Consider the following 16220-nt stretch of genomic DNA (forward strand, 5'->3'; position numbering starts at 1 on the left):
CTTTGTGAATACCCAGACTCCATTTTTAACTCCTCCTACACAGGATCAATATCAACATTTTGTAACCTCAGAAGCCCTCAGTTCCCTATTGCACGTAAACAGATATGATAAAGGGTTACATGAAGCAACTAAAAACCAGCTTGTTGATAAAGAATGTTCACATTTAATATCCATTAACCCTCTATTAGGATGGAAGAAAGCCTCCCTGCACTGTAAATATATGCTGTATATTTTGAGGCATCCCAAATATTTAATTGCTGGGTTATGGATAAACTCTGCTTTTCACTGTCTCCTTGCCAGGACAGAACAGACTTCAAAGCACAGGAGCAAAATTCTGCATTCATTGGAGCTTACTGACAAGATTTCATCCCAGCTATTAACCTCTCAGCACTCAGAGCCTGGCTCACAATGGTGAGGGAACCATGAGATTTAACTAATCCCATTCTAAAGAATGCTTGACTTTTGCCTACTGATGGAAAAAACCAGGGGGTGGGAGGGAGGAAGTGGGAAAACAGTGAAAGGGAGAAGAGGAGAGAAAAGCCACCCTCTACTTCACGCTTGTAGCTGAAGAAGCGTATTAATCAGGCTGTTGAAAAAAACATACCCAGAAAACATTTGCACAATTTATGCAGAAACAATTAGTTCTCATTAGGCAGCTTTCACACGATTTATCCCATACCCCCCTCCTCCAGTGCCACCACTTCACAAACCAAAAGCTTCTTAAAACTACCAGTGCACTAAGAGACTGTCCCCCCCCCTTATTCTGAACAAGTCAGCATGAATAATGTGCTTGGTCAAAAACTCGACTCCAAAAACATCCTCCCCTCCCCAGCCCTATAGTTTAACATCACTTGTTGAATTATTTGGGGAGGTGGAAAACAGGGGGGAGAGGGAGCATTTACCTGCACTCGCCTGGAATTGTGCAAGAACCATGCTTGGGGCTACATCCCTGACGACAAATAGCTGTTAAAACAAAAAAGAAGAGTATCAACACGCTGCCTGCTGCCTGCATCTTCACACTCGTGGGAATGTTTTAATCTCTTACCAGCATTGTAATCCTACTAAATCCAAGGTTTTAACAAGTCCCCTGTATCAAGTCTACTGGAAGGAAAACCAAGGTAGGTGGTTCCCGGCAACAGGAAATGTATCAGCTAGCTTTGGAGAGGAATCATACCTAGCACTGTCTGAAGAGTAGTTTCTAGGCAAGAGGAACTGCCTCACCTTAGAGAGCTCCAAGTCACTTCAAGTCTACAGGTTTCCTTTTCTGTCTTTTGCAGGTGGCTTGGCCCACTCTCTCTGCATTTACATCCAATTCAAAGCAACTTTTAACTACTCTGCATTTACTTTTGTGCCATATCTCTGAACAGACAGGCCATTAAGATGAGCGTCTATTTAAATTGCAGGTAAACTCAGTCAGCAAGACATGCCGATAATCTTCCTATTTGTAGTCCTGCTTTCTCCTCTGAAATTACTTAGGATGTTGCCATTCCCTAATAAACATGTTAAACATCATCTCAGGCAGAACAAACAGCCTGGGACTTTTCAAACACCAAAGCTTTACACTTGCCAGGTCAGCTCTAAAACAAGTCTCTCCTTCCTGCTTGTCTTGAAGTTCTGCACCAAAGGGGAAATCCTTTTTGAAGTCAGGAGCAGAGCTCCCATTGAAGTCAATGGGCTGGGTTTTCTTCCCAAGGGCAAAGATGTGAATAATCAGAGAAACAACAGATCTGCTAAGTGCCCAGTACTTGTCAGACCTCTCCAAGATTTTAAAACAAGGCACAAACTAGTCTTCTCCTAATTCTCTGTGCAAGGAATTACTCATTTGTCCCATCAGTCCTTTGCCCCCGTTGTCTGCACGGACTGATCACTAAATTGCAACCTGAATAAAGAGCACTCAAATCCTACCCAAGCCTGCTGATCACTCGGGGCTCAAACATTTGTCACAAACCTTTGTTGCATTCTGGTCCCATCCAGCCTTCTAAGCAGGTTTTGTTGCCATTCTGGTCACAGGTATGGTGAGTGAAGAAGTCATCTCTGGGTCGACAAAACTTGTTGCAGCCAAAGCCATAGTAATGTTCTGCACAAGTCACACGGATTTGATACTCGAAGTGGGCAACTCCTGCATTATGTTTCAAAGTCTGCCACTGACGGCTTGGATTGATCATGCCAGAGTGGGATGCCTTCTCAATAATGCGATCAGGATCTAGAAGTCAGCAGAGATGTCAGAGTTAGAACTTCATAACCTCCCACATCACAGCTCTCTAGGTTCACAGACACGACTCTGAGGCAGCCAGTTGGTTTTATGAATTTTCTGGTTTAGAAAGTAAGATAAGGCTGCCCTGAAGCTACAAACCATTAACTGAAACACACATGCAGCATTATCAAACTGAACAAAGCTTGAAATCAAAAGGGACTGTTAGGTTACTGCCAATCACTTGTCCCCTTTGCAGTTTAAGGATACCCAATAAGAATCATACAGTTCGTGATTAAAGCAAGTTCAGCTGCTTTTACTTTTAGCTCCAATAGATTGGTACATAATGTGGTTTTCCAGGCTTCTCCATTAATGGTACTAGCTTTGTTTTTAACTGGAATATTTACAAAAACATCATAGTACAAAAGCCTAATAAAGCAATGTCTACAAATGGAACATAAGCACCACAAACGGTCTGCAGCCTTCTGGGACTTTGGTGTAAACACTAAACTGAAAACTAGCAACTCTGGCATTCAGTTGACATCAGGGATCCCACCAGCTTTTGGCTGAGAAACCCTGTGGAAGTTCTCTCCTCAGATGTTAGCTGACACTAAAAATTCAAGACCACCAGCGCTCCAAGCAGAGACCTCAAATTACTGCATATATGAGCTACAGACCCCCCTTCTCTCTACAGAGCATTTTAGAGTTTAGACTTTTTACTTGACATTTAGTTCTAGCAAAAGTCTTCTGGCTTTTAGAGCCCTACCACTGTCTTAAATTATGGCTTGAAATAATAATGTTTTACATTAGCTCAGAACATTGTATATATCTGTAGTATTTCACTTTGTAGTCTAGGTCTTGTGACTTAAATGATCTGACACTGCCTTACGACCTGCTGCTAGCAAGCACTTGACTGCCGAGTGAAAGTTTATCATAAAACAGCCAAAATACCCTTGCAGCCACAGTACAAAACCAAAAATAAGTACTAGGCTGCACTGTTCTGTATATGGCAGTGTAATCCAGCAACTGAAAAATTTTAGGTAGAAGGGCAGCTTGCCAATGATGTTAGAAAGCAGCATGTGAGACACTGACACATTCAAGTGTTAAGAATTAAAACATACTTCTGTTCAGCTTGTTCTTCCAACAATTACAAAAGGAAGTTTGGGGATTTTATATAAAGCAGACCTGAAGACAAATGAAGTACCTATATCAAGTTCAAGATTACAGTTTTTAATCTAAAATACTTTTAAATTTATTGCTAAGGACCTTTACTTTGTAGCTTTCAAAATGAACTTCCAAACAGGCTTCTCAAGCCTCAGATACCTATTTGTCAATTCACCACTAGATCCTGCCTGCTCATCTGCTGTTTTTAAATAAAGTTAAGTCAAAGCACTTGCTGCACAGCCACAGAAGAGTGTTAATACCCACACACTGTAAGTATTTACCCATTTTGGGGGGCATTCTTGGCTTTAGACCACAGCAGTCATTAAGCGTTTACAGTGTGAAATGAAGGGCAGCAACTACTTATTCACCTTCTGGTATTTCTGGTTCTGTAATATTTTCCATTTAAATAAGTTTTTATTACTCATTGGCACTAAGCCCCCAACCCCACATCTATGCATAAGACTTTCAAACGCATGCAGGCCTTTATTAATTTAAATCCTATTCACAAGTAAGGTAGATGCCTAAGGACTTTTACATACTGGTATATCCAGAGCAATATCATGTCCTGTACTGTGCAGGTGTAAGGCTCTTAGATCTCATCAACAAGATTACTGACTAATTCTAAGAGGTACTTAAGCAGATGCATATCTGTTTGTCTTGAATGGGGCTAGTCAAGCGATTAGAGTTCACTCATGCGTACTGGAGATGGCTTTGCTGCACTTGCCAAGATTACACCCCGATCCACAGCTCAGTTGGAAAGCAAATGCATTTCCCCAAATACCGAGGCTGTGCATTAAGACATCCTGTTTCTTGCGAGTAAAACAACTCTATCCTTTTCTCCTGTAAGTGGCAGAAGGGGAATAACACTCAATTTAGTTTTGCAAAACAACCCCTCCCCTTCACACACACACACACACACACACTTTGTTTTCCACAATTTTCCAGTTCCCTGTTGGCAACATACCACTGACAGCTATTTCAGTCCTTGGCACCAGAAAAACAATCGCCTTGGAAGAGAGATCTCCCCTCTTGCCTCTGCTCTATCATTCTTCCTCTATCTGCCAGCTCATTAGGAAGCATGTCCTTGCTGTATGTCTATGACATCTCTCTCCAGCTCCTGGCTCTTTTAAGCCCTTAACCACAGGCTGAACTCAAATGGAAACATCCTTATTAGTCCACTGGACTTAATTTTTAAAGGCTCAGATGAAAAGCAGCTGCAATTTCACTTTGGATCATGGCTGAAATGTCTCTCATTTGATACACATTATAAAGCTACCACCATACATTTACATTCAAGTAATTCCATTAGCCATCACCCACAGTTTTCACAATTAAGCACTGGCATGTTCCTTCTTGCAGAGAAGTTTCTCCACCCTTCCCTATTCCCACCTGTTAGCATGCACTTACACAAGCGTGCTGACCCAGACTTCAGGGAAGGCATTGCAACAACTCTTCCATTCTTAGCCCACACCAACAACGGTTTAAGTTTTATAGTAAACAATCCCAAAGCAGCAGACTGGTTAAGTAAATAAAAAGAAGTCCTCAGCCAGGCTTGAGAGAAAGCAATCTTCCTAACTCCTCTGACATCATCTGATTCAGAATCCTACACTTTGATGGAAAGGCTAGAGGAAACATTAAGCAATTAAAAAGTGATGAAGTGGAAGAGAGAGACCTTCTGTACACCTTTAGTTTTCCCTCTGTATGTTGCTGTAAGTTTGTTGGCTTCATTTGCTTTTTGTGGCTACATTTCAAAGCTATGAAACTGTCTTTTTAGTCAGTGGAAAACATTATCAGAGATTTTAGGCACGAGGAAACTTGCAATTTGACTGCCCACCTTTGCTTTTCAGTGGTCCAATTTCTGGAAATTATAACTACCCAGCGTCAGGAAACAACAACAAAAAAAAGCCCAGACTCCTCTAAACTGTTTGGGTGGCCAAGGACACCACAGTTATTTTTTAAAGTCTTTGTTTCAGACAACTTCCAGCTTGGTTTACATTGTGCTGAAGTCTCTTATGCCCAACTGAAATTCACATGCAACTGATACCAGTAATTTACAATAGCTCTTTGACATAGTTTGAGATGTAATGTCAGCCCCATTAGCTTTATGTATGAAGCGACAGTAGCAAGATGGCATCCAGACAAGAACCAGAGTAAGAAAACCATTTAAGTTGTATCTTGGCTCCAACAAAGCACGATTCTCATCAACTTCAGCAGGGCCAGAATTTAACAGCAAGCCACTCTTGGAAGGGAGACAGAGAGTATGTGGTAAAGGGAACGTAGGAGGAGTGGAATGTAGAGGGGGGAAGGAAGCATCCACTCCAGGATCTCCTAAGGACTGCATTGATCAGAGGATGCTAGAGCTATGGAAAAATTACACAAAGACTACTAAATCCATTGTTGGGTTTTTTGTTTGAGAGCTCTCACAGAGTCCTTACAGTTCAGTAGTAATTAGGGTAGAAGAAAATTATGGACATCAAAAAACTCATCACATAATATGATGATAATTGTTTAGTTCTAATTATTTCCTTAACTAGTTCTTCAAGACTTATTTCTTCAGCTATGGGAAAGCTAACTTCCAAATAAACTGATGCAGTACACAGGAAAAGCTTTGTGCAGTGGAGAGACTGAAGTGACCTACAGATGGATGTGTGTCAGCAAAGCTAGCGCAGGAATGCAAATCAGGAACATATGTAAGAACATGTCTGCACTTGGTCAAATGTACTGCTGAGAAATGAGGCAATTTTTTCTGAAGACAATTGTACTTCCAGAACATGAAAGCAAAGAAAGGGTTCATTGTGTAGCTTTGGAAATAGAGTTGTTTAATGAAAAAAGATGAGCTCTAATAATAGTAAAAATGGCAGAGACCCAGTCTGAGAAAACTCTCAGATCCTACTGTAAACAAGACCTTAATTTTGAATTCAGGCATCTTTCATTTTTAATATAACTCTGCTGCTGTAGCAATCTATTTTCTGCTCCTCCATAAAACACTCTGTAGTCAAGAGCCAAGACGTTTCCCAGCCACTGCTCCACGGCTGTGCTGCAGGAAGGCTTGGAATCACAGGTATTGCAACAGTGTTGGAGGTGGCCAGTTGTAAAGCAAACTGTGGCTATCACTGACAGGTGCCATGAGTCATCTGCAACGGACAACTCTTCTAGAACTAACAGGACATCCCATGTATACATAAAAAGGAAACTGAAGAGTAGATATGTGCAGCAAGGTTCCCAGCCTCAAAGGCTGTTCCCAAGCAGTGTACTCTTTACCAGTTAAAATCTAACACCACAACACCGTGTACATTTCTCCAAGGCCTTTAATTTGGGAAGCATGAAGTCCTTTTCATTACTGTGTGGCTGTCACCTGGCATTCCAAAGCAGACTACAGGAAGCCGTTACGAGATTTGTGTAAGACCACAGTGCTGCTGGTTCCATGTGGAAGGAAAAGGCTTGCTGTGTCAACAAAAGATTTATGAGTTCAGATTCCTACTTTCTCCTGTGGCTTTTACCACACACTACTACAGCCTTAGATTGAAAAGAGAGCTAATTTTGCCCACCTGCTTCAGTAACAGTAAGCAGAACAGCTCAAAAGACTCTGTGCAGCAGAAAAAGCTTAGCAGAAAGTTTCTGAAATCATCCAAATCATTCCAGGGGAAAGATTCCCACCGTTGATTTCCAGTCAGCTCTGCCAGGTGGTGGCTGGTAAATACTTTTCAGCCTCTGAATAGAAATCCCTAGACAGCCAGCTCCCAAGGAAGAAGTGGTAGTCAGTCCCATTTCTCATCTACAGTCATTAGATGGGTATCTATAACAATTCTTATGGAGATTTTGTTTGTGTTTTTTTAAAGCAGCATGTTCTGAGAAGTAAATAATTTATAGAGGTCACAAGTCAACAAGACTTAGGCATCTAAATATCACTAATTAAAAAAAAATCCAAACAAAAAACCTGAAGAAGCCCCTTGGCTTTTATTCTCCCTTAAGAAAGAGAGGGAATTAACAGCATCTATTTTTAGACATCAAACCATTGGTGCCTAGGTGAGCAAGCTACTCACCCTCTACAGGCAACATGAGGAAGACAGGCTGCTGCAAAGCCTGAAGTAGTTGCTCTAAAGTGTCTGAGGGAGAGCTTTTCTGTCGCCTCATGTCCTGCACAGTAAGCAAAGGACTACTAAATGCCTTTCTACGGACAGGAAATCAAGGTGCCCAAATTAAGTAAACAAAAGCAGAATGAATACTTACTAGTGGAGTTATCATTGTAATCCCATGCCTCAACAAGCAGTGTGTAGGATCTCTGCAAAAGACAAATAGGAGTTAGTTTCAAAGTCACACATGACTGAGAAAAAAAAAAACAACAAACAAACACAACACAAAACAATTTTAATTAAAAAGAAAATTCCTGATCTCTACCTTAAGATGGAATACTGGAAAACATAAATAGGTAATAGATTATACTTGAGACAAACATGATCTTCTTGAAACCCCATAAGCTACCTTATCCAGTCCGACTTAGAAGACCTTTCACCTTGGCTAGCTCATCTTTGTCATCATTAATGCATCTTAGGTACTTAACCAGAAGTACAACCTTTGACATTGTGCTGTAGCAACAATAAAGCATGTGTGGAAGAAATGCACACAGAAGACAGAAAACATGGCAGCATCAAAAAAACCCACAACAACAAACTAAACCAACCCCTCACCCTCAAAAACTGCTTCAAAAGAATTTTAGCTACAGAAAAGTAGCCTTGATGTCCCTTCCCCCAACCACCCTGAAAGCAAGAAGTGTTGCTAAGATTACTGTGCTCTGCCTTGACAGCAAGATCTCTAGGGACTTTGCTTTTCAGCACCCCCTTTGAAAGCTTTGTCTGCACGAGGGCCATCACAGCTCCCACAAGTATCAGGTAACTGAGGGAAGAACTGATGGAGATGAGGAGGGGGTGGGGTGAGAGAGAAGCATTGTAAAACAAAGGCTAAGATCAGACTATTTGGAAGAGAAGGGAAAGGGAAGACGCACTATCCACCCCGTGTCACATTTACAGACACACTAATCTGCCAATGAGCTCTCTAGCACTCCAGTAATAATAATCATAAGCATAAACTAACTGAAGTGACTCCATGGGTTGGAAAGATGCCAGCTATTACATCTAAGCCACCTTTATCTCCTATCCTAACTTGAGAACAAGAGCCATTAAAACATCTCCTCCCCCAGCTCTACTGTGAGATATTATTATCCAAGCTGTATCTTTCCAAATCACCATTTAGCCAGCCCTATCCAAACTTACAGAATGATTCAAAACCAAAACACACACACTCCCAAAAGAAAAAAAAAAGCTGAGAAAAAATTAAATATAAGTAAAAAGTATAATAGTAACTATAAACAAGGTGATAAATGTAACAACTTTTTGGTGATGAGAACAATAATAGAATAAAAAGTCACCATTAAAGATGTTGATGCTTTGCCATAGAAGCTGTATATCAGAAGGTTTATTTCTTCATAACTGTACATCTGTGCTCAGTCACAGTCTGCTCATTTGTGGCCTGCAGTGCTTAATACCCTTTTTGTAACAGAAAACAAAATACAGTCCTGCAAAGAAGCTGCTTACAGGGTGTAAGCATAAGGCAGACCTCAAATCCTTAAGAGGACAGGAAAAAAAATAATTAAAAGAAAAAAAAAAAAAAAGAGTTGAAGCAGACTGTTTTCTCACGACTGGACACAGCATGTAGCCTCTGAATGAAAACCTAGTTTGTGATGGACACCGGCTTGGAATATAGCCTAAATATGTTTCATATTCAAAGCAGGCTAGGATTCCATTTTGTTCACTGATAACTGTGGGAAAATGCTTCAAAAAGTAAGCAAAGCTGGGCAAGCCGAGACACGCACCCAAACTTCTATGCAGAGGCTTCATTGGCCCAAACCATTTTTGGTTAATATTTCATGAAAGTTACATGATATTTGTTACTATTCTAGATAAAATCTGTCCACTTGAAAGAAACTTGGAAAATAAACCACAACATGATCATTTAACATCAGTTAAAGCAGATTTAAGGAGCCCTTACACAAGTCAGAGGTAAAAAATATTAAACAAAACCGAAATACAACTCCTGAGCGATATTACAGCTATAGATGGCACTATCTCGGGTGCTTCCTCACTGGTTTAATTGCCAACATTGAGAAGCACAAGCACAACATGTTACTGCAAGCTTGAAAAAAATATTATGATATGGAGAATTAATTATGGCAACTAGCACTACTTCCAATAAAGTTAAGGATGTTTTCCTTTCGGCCTTGCATAATTGTTTTGGAAGATATTTTGTCTAAACTCATAGCAACAGTTCCCGGTTGGTTCTCAGGACTGTTTACCAACACACCTAGCCCTTAAGGAAAGGAAAGGCTGAATCCTAGCTCTAAGTGCTACTGTTGCTAGATACTTGTGTGACCACTTTCCAGCACCACACGGGAGTTTATTTACAGGAAGGAGATGCTTCTGGTTGACTGGATGGAAACAAAATACAGGGGGAATAGATCTACCCTAGCAATTCCCTTGTTTCTGTGTGCCCTCTCTCACCCCATCTGAATATTTTAAATGAAGAATCCTGGTTCTGAAAAGGGATGATACAAAGAATGGCAGTTTAATCTCTTGGCTCTGCCCCTCTCGAACGGGACAAAGGGCAAGACTTTGTGTTCAAGATGGGACACTTCTAAACAAAAGACACACAGACACCCACAGCCCCACAACAGTAGCCAGTCTCCCTCAACAATCCGACTATCACATACCTCTAGCCAATTCCACCATCCCCTCCCCCTGAAAAAGCAGGTCAGTGCAAAGACTGCACTGTTGAGATTTTTTTTTAAGTGCATATCATCCCCACTCTATAGATCAACAATTCAGATATCTCAGGAATGACTACTTATAGTGTGGAGGTTTAAGTTTTCTCATGCCCATAGATGACCTCTGCCCATCTTTGAATAAATATATATATCCAGACACCAGAATTCCCCATCATGCACCTTATTCCATCAAAGCAATGTCCTAGGCAACAAGGCAGCAGTGAACTTTCCAGAGTCACACCCAATTAGCCACTGTAAACCTGAGCTTGACCAGAAGGCAAGGATTCTGGCTTAAGAGGAAAGGCAGCTTGAAAGGAACAGCAAGCTGGCACACTTTGCAGAACATCCAGAATCTGATCAGCCCAGAGGACTGAAAGGCAGCAAAATTCCTATGAGTTAAGCTGTGAGAGGTAGAAGTGGTTAAATTCACACTCCAAAAAACAAAGATAGCGCCAATGGGTAAGAGCTATTTTCCTGAAGACACCACAATTTACTTTCGATCCATTGATAATATAATAATATAACTCAAGAACGACTCTGAGGACCCCGAAATCCAAACTGTTCTTTTTAAGGGTCTGAAAGGGCAATGCAATCTCTTCTCTGGTTATTTTAAATTAAATACTAGCAGCTGGAGGTAAGCAGAAGGTGTTTAAAACTCCCGGGTTGACTACCTTCTTTCCTCCCTTCATCCACCCAAAAGAGGAGTTTTTGTACTTTGGCTTCTAAAAGCATTCTGCAAGTCAGTGGGACAGAGCAAGATTAAAACATCAGGCTCATTATCGAAAGGACTGCCTCCTTTTTGAAAGAGGTTGCAACTAGTCAAACTTCTTTTCCTCCTATCCTTGTGGTTTAACCACGCAAGAGCTTTGCTGAGCATGTGAAACCATGACTAGACAAATGCAGTGGGAAGTTTGCATTCTGAATGTTGCGCCTGCTCCTCCTCTGCCAAACAAGGAGAGCAGGTTAAGCCCAGCAATGTTCTCCTCATGCTCTGCCAGCCACACACAGCTGTGAAGTTTGAGAACAGTGCTCACATCCTGCCTGCATCCCAGGAAAGGAGGCTAGGAGGCCGGCAGACTGTCACAGCTGGCCACAGCTAATTGCCAAGAGCTCCAGCAATGCCTCCTCCCTTCAGCTGGAAGGGGGTGAGATAGGGAAGACAAAAACTGAGGAGTAGTTGAAAGTGCCCTAGGGCTAGGGAAGAGGGCATCTCTGAGCAGAGTTAAGGCTAGTCACAAATCCACTTCCTCTAAGCATCAGCAAGTCTCTCACCTGGGCACCCCTGTTGCCACATGACAAGCCACGATGACGCTATACAGATGCATCGCAACGTCACGCCATGGTCAGCCAGACAACGTTGACAACTGAATATTCCTTTGAAGGAGTTGACGACAACTGGCTCCTCATGCAGAGGAGATATTGACATATTTGGGAAAAGAAGGGAAACCACCTAACCCTTTGTCAAATGCAACATCATCAAGAAGCTCTTCTCTGGGTCAGCCTACAAAAGGGTAAGGCAACACCCTATAAAGCTGTTACTCTCTCAGCCCTGTGTATATAAACAGTCTAAGCTGTAACAATCTCATGCCTCAGAGTCCATGGCCAAGAGCTAAGCTGAACCTCAAGCAGGCAGCACAGCCAAAAGCCTCATCAGAATATGCCCACATGAAAACAGAGCACACTGTTCCTTCAGTTTTCATTTTGAGTAGTTTCTTCATTGCTGTTAGCGCCGGTAAACACTTCATTGCCACATAAAGGAGAAGACATGAAAACAAACTTAGCTATATTAGCAGCTTTCAGGAGAGACTTCCCCTCCCCCCCACCCCGTTCTGCCTCAGCACAAGCCAAGCCAGTAAATGAAGTCAAGACCTTCTCCGTGATACAGCTGCCACCCTCCTGCCAAATGATGAAGGACACAAAAAGTACCGCTATCCAAACTATGCATACGCTTAAGCATCCAGTAAACCAGGCTGATCTCTGATCTGGCAAGCCTGCTGGAATAATGAGTATCCTGTGAATACATAATGTGCTGAAGTTGCCATTGTGTGAAGTAAGTCCATGGTTTGTCTGGGAGCCGAGCAATGCTGAGTCCACTGCTGCTTCCTGTTGCTTGTCCTGTATTAGCATTATTTTTGGATAGGCCCCATTATGTTCTGTAATCCTCACTGCAGTCAGTATGGCCACGCTATTGTTCTTGGTTAATATTAGCAGTCAATGCCTCTGTCTGGGTGGCCGGACGACAATGTATTCCTATCATAAAACTCGCATGCATTAACTGAACAATGTACTGGGATAGAGTGGGGAGACTTGGGGTGCTCCCTCCTTTAAAAAAAAAAAAAAAAAAAGTATAGTGCCTCTTTTTTTTCCCCTTTCTTTTTAAACTAGTGATTTTAAGTTACCTCAGCTAGCAGAGTACATTGTACGACAACAGCATTTTTATGGGTGTCTTATCTCCTTACAGAGTTATTTTCTCACAGATCCCCATTAGTCAAAGACTAGCAGGTAGGCCGAAATGTCAATGGTTGCTTTCAACATTCCCCAACAAGCAGATTACCTGCTCTTATCAGTTCCCCTACCTGTTTAAAGCATCCCACTGATAATTAAATGCACCAGTTACAAAAGGGTGGCAAGGTTAACAGAGGGAATACCTAGTAGCCAGCCAAGCAAAACAGTCAGGTTCACACAGAGCAAGCCTGAACAAGAAGCCTTTCTACTTATTTACCTAAGTGCGTAAGAACTGGGTTGAGCTGGTAAAGGACTCTGGATGTTTGACTATTTATAAACCACTTTAACCACTTCTATTCGCATTTTACAGTTTCTTCTGAATACTACAATAATGAGTGTAATTTATGCTGCACAACAGCGACCACAGAACCACAAGCTCCATGGAATAACAAGAAATGAACACAGGAGCTTCTAGTTTTGACACCTTTCCCCATGGTAAGGCATATGGGTTACCAGCTAAAATTATCAGAACTGCACCCATTAACACTGAAAATATGTATCCATCAGCAGAAATGCAGTGAAACTTAGTTTGAATTTTTGAAACCAATCCTGTCATTAATATTACCTACACAGAAATACTTATAAGAACTCTAGGGTAAGGTTTCTGCATGTACTGCAGGGCATCACACTTCAGCACTGAAGCTGGAGTAAGTGCCATGTATGAGAGTGCAAGCCTCTCGCAGGGCACATCATCTCACTTTATTAGCTGAGGTCCACTTTTACTAGCTTCAGAACTAGTTTACTTATATTCCAGCCTTTAGTCTGCAACACAGCAGTTAGTTTCTTTCACTTAACTAGAATTTTAAGCATAAAGCATCAATTTTATGCAACTCATTTTCAGACACGCAGACTTCCAGCTGCATAAACAAGCATACAGTGCTGGATGCATGTAGTCTGAGAAAGTTTAGAGATAAGCTTCAATGCCAGGCTCAATCCAGCTGCCACTGAAGTTAAAACTGGAGCAGGCCTTTATTATAACAAAAACAAAAATTCTTGGAGCAGGCAAGATGAGGATTTATATTTAGACATATTATGGTAATATAGTCAAATGGATTTACCAGTTAGATGAAGTTCTGAACTGATTGGAATACAAACAACTCTTAAGAACATGTAAGTAGTCCAAAACCTCTGAATGGATGTACTGCTTCTCTGCAGTCCTAGGAAAAAAAACAGTCTCGTGGATGCTAATTATGCTTCAGATGTCACTTAAATACTCTCAGTTCCGTTTTGGATAGTAATCCTTCAGCACTTTGAGTGATGAAGATTTATTCTTAACTCATTAGTCAACATAAATGATGCAGTTTGGATTCCACTAATATGATGCAGCTTGTTAGAACAAAAATTTATTCTGATCTGCCCATGCTGAAGGATGCCTTACCAGGCATTCTTTTAAGAAAAACTTGAACAATACCTAGCATTTGCTCTGCAAACTTTCAAAAAGTTTACTGGAGGGAAGGAAAAACCAAATCTAAGCAGAAGCTTTAGTTTTATGACTGAGACCTACTGTGTGTTATTGTCTTTGGAAAAAAAAAAAAAAAAAAAAAAAAAAAGCAATTGAATGAAGTTATGCTTTTTGCTCAGATTCAAAAGGCTGGTACTTTAATATCAGCTGCAAATTAGTGTTTTGGAAGCCTCTTGTGTCAGGACAGGGAGAAAAAGTTCATGGAGCTGAAAAAACACTCAAGCTCTTTCATTATCTCTTTCTGGCCAGAGAAAACAATGCCTACCCAGAAAACATATTTTACGTCTTCAGGAACCACCAGCAGTAAGATTTGTTATTAAAAAGGGGAAAGACTGACTTATTTTTTAGAGTAGAGTTGAAATAAGTGTTTAAAAGTCTTTTTAATTGTATTTTATGCTAAAGTCATTTAGATGCTGGAACATTTTTTTCCACATCAGTAGTTTCCTGGTGTGTTGGTGCAGTTGGCCTCAATATTAAATAATTACAAGGATCATAATTTCAGGATAAACAAGGCGTTTGAAATTGGAGCTATGCATACCAAAGGAGTTGCCAAGTTTGACCTCCTTCTTATTCACAGTCTTGCCAAACCCCCAAAAAGATCTTTCTTTACATAAAAGCAAAGTTCAGTGCTGAGCTTTGCTTCGTTAATTCATGCACAGCTCCCCTAAGGTATAGCACATATCACACTGTATTTTTTAAAAAAGGAAAGCTATTTATGTCAGAGACAAGCATGTGTCTACCATGAAACAAAACTTGTTGAGACAGACTTTGACAAGTGGAACACAGAAATTCTTTTGTTCCATACTTTTCTATATGGCTTCATAAGCCAGGTTTGCCTGTCAAGAGTCACTAGTCTCAAGATGAATGCAAGGCTACATGGATTTTTTTTAATTACTCATCATCATTATTATTCTTTCATTTTACTGAAGAATTGCTAGCTACTGCAGGGGCAGCTTTCTGATGCACTCTAGTTTCTTTATGCTGGTCTGCTGCCCTGTATCCTAGCAACTTACTTAAACCTCCCATCACCTAATTTATGGCCCACCATCTCCACACCCATTACTCACAGGGGTACATATCAAAACTGACAAGAGCAAACCACATAAGTTACATTAATAAGACTCTGACACTTCAAATCTACATTACGATTGCTGTAACTACAGGCCAAATCTCACAATACATCTAACACACACCAATCTCTTGTCTTCCTCTCTTGCATGATGAATGAAGACCTCTAATGCAATATAACTATTTTTCACAAAAGGTGTGAAAGGGCAGCTTGACATGGGAAGAAATTTTTTTTTTAAGTAGTCACAGCAACAAGACTTCTTAAGCAACCTGGTCTAGTGGGAAGTGCCCACCCCATGGCAAGGGAGTTGGAATTATATGATCTTTATGGTCCATTCCAACCCAAACCGTTCTATTAATCTATGTTACTGACTCAAGCTGGAACATCCAAGAAAAGCCTCCCTCAGACAGCAGAACACAAACCAATACATATTCAGTGATGAGCATGAATTTTCAAGTGCAACATGATTAACATTTCAGTCTAGTTCCTATTACCTTTACTGTAATTTTCAGTTGGATGCATTCAAAGACAACTCTCATGATTAGCTGTTTGGTAAATGCAATGCTGCTTTCAAGCTTTTACTCAAGTCAAGAGTATTCACCCGTTTAAAGAAATCTTTTTATGTTTTGAAATTTCAGCATCAGATTTGAGTTAACTAATTAAGTTTACTACTTTATCTGTAGAGCTTTTAAAATGCCTAAAATTATTTGTGTACACAATTTTAGTACAAATAAAAGCTTTGCCACATTAGATATTCTTTTGTTCAAATGCCATTTGAAATTCACAATGGCTAGCATAAAGCTGTGTCCTCTGCAAGTTAGAGCTGGGAGGCAGGCTCAATCACTGCAAACAGACTACCATCACAACCTTAAAAAGTGCATTTCTGCATGGGAACATGCAAGAGTTTATTCCAAAAATTCCAGTCTTAGGAACCGGAGTGTCTGAAGTTGTTGAGTTTTACACATTACAAAGGCTGCACTGGAGTTTTGCTGCTGCTGCTGCTCTTGGATTT

The 16220-nt window shown here is 40.7% G+C and overlaps 1 protein-coding gene across 1 annotated transcript in view; it reads right to left on the minus strand.

Moving 5' to 3' along the window:
• Positions 1-16220, minus strand: part of JAG1 (jagged 1) — a 34752-nt gene that overhangs the window by 15766 nt on the left and 2766 nt on the right. The window contains exons 3-5 of the mRNA XM_010000189.1: positions 7586-7637; positions 1949-2203; positions 903-963 (exon numbers count right to left, since the gene is read on the minus strand). Coding sequence (XP_009998491.1) covers positions 903-963; positions 1949-2203; positions 7586-7637 — 368 coding nt within the window. The remainder of the gene's footprint in view (positions 1-902; positions 964-1948; positions 2204-7585; positions 7638-16220) is intronic.

Source organism: Chaetura pelagica, unplaced genomic scaffold (assembly GCF_000747805.2).
Source record: "Chaetura pelagica isolate M959 unplaced genomic scaffold, ChaPel_1.0 scaffold336, whole genome shotgun sequence".
In the NCBI taxonomy this organism is placed as follows: Eukaryota; Metazoa; Chordata; class Aves; order Apodiformes; family Apodidae; genus Chaetura; species Chaetura pelagica.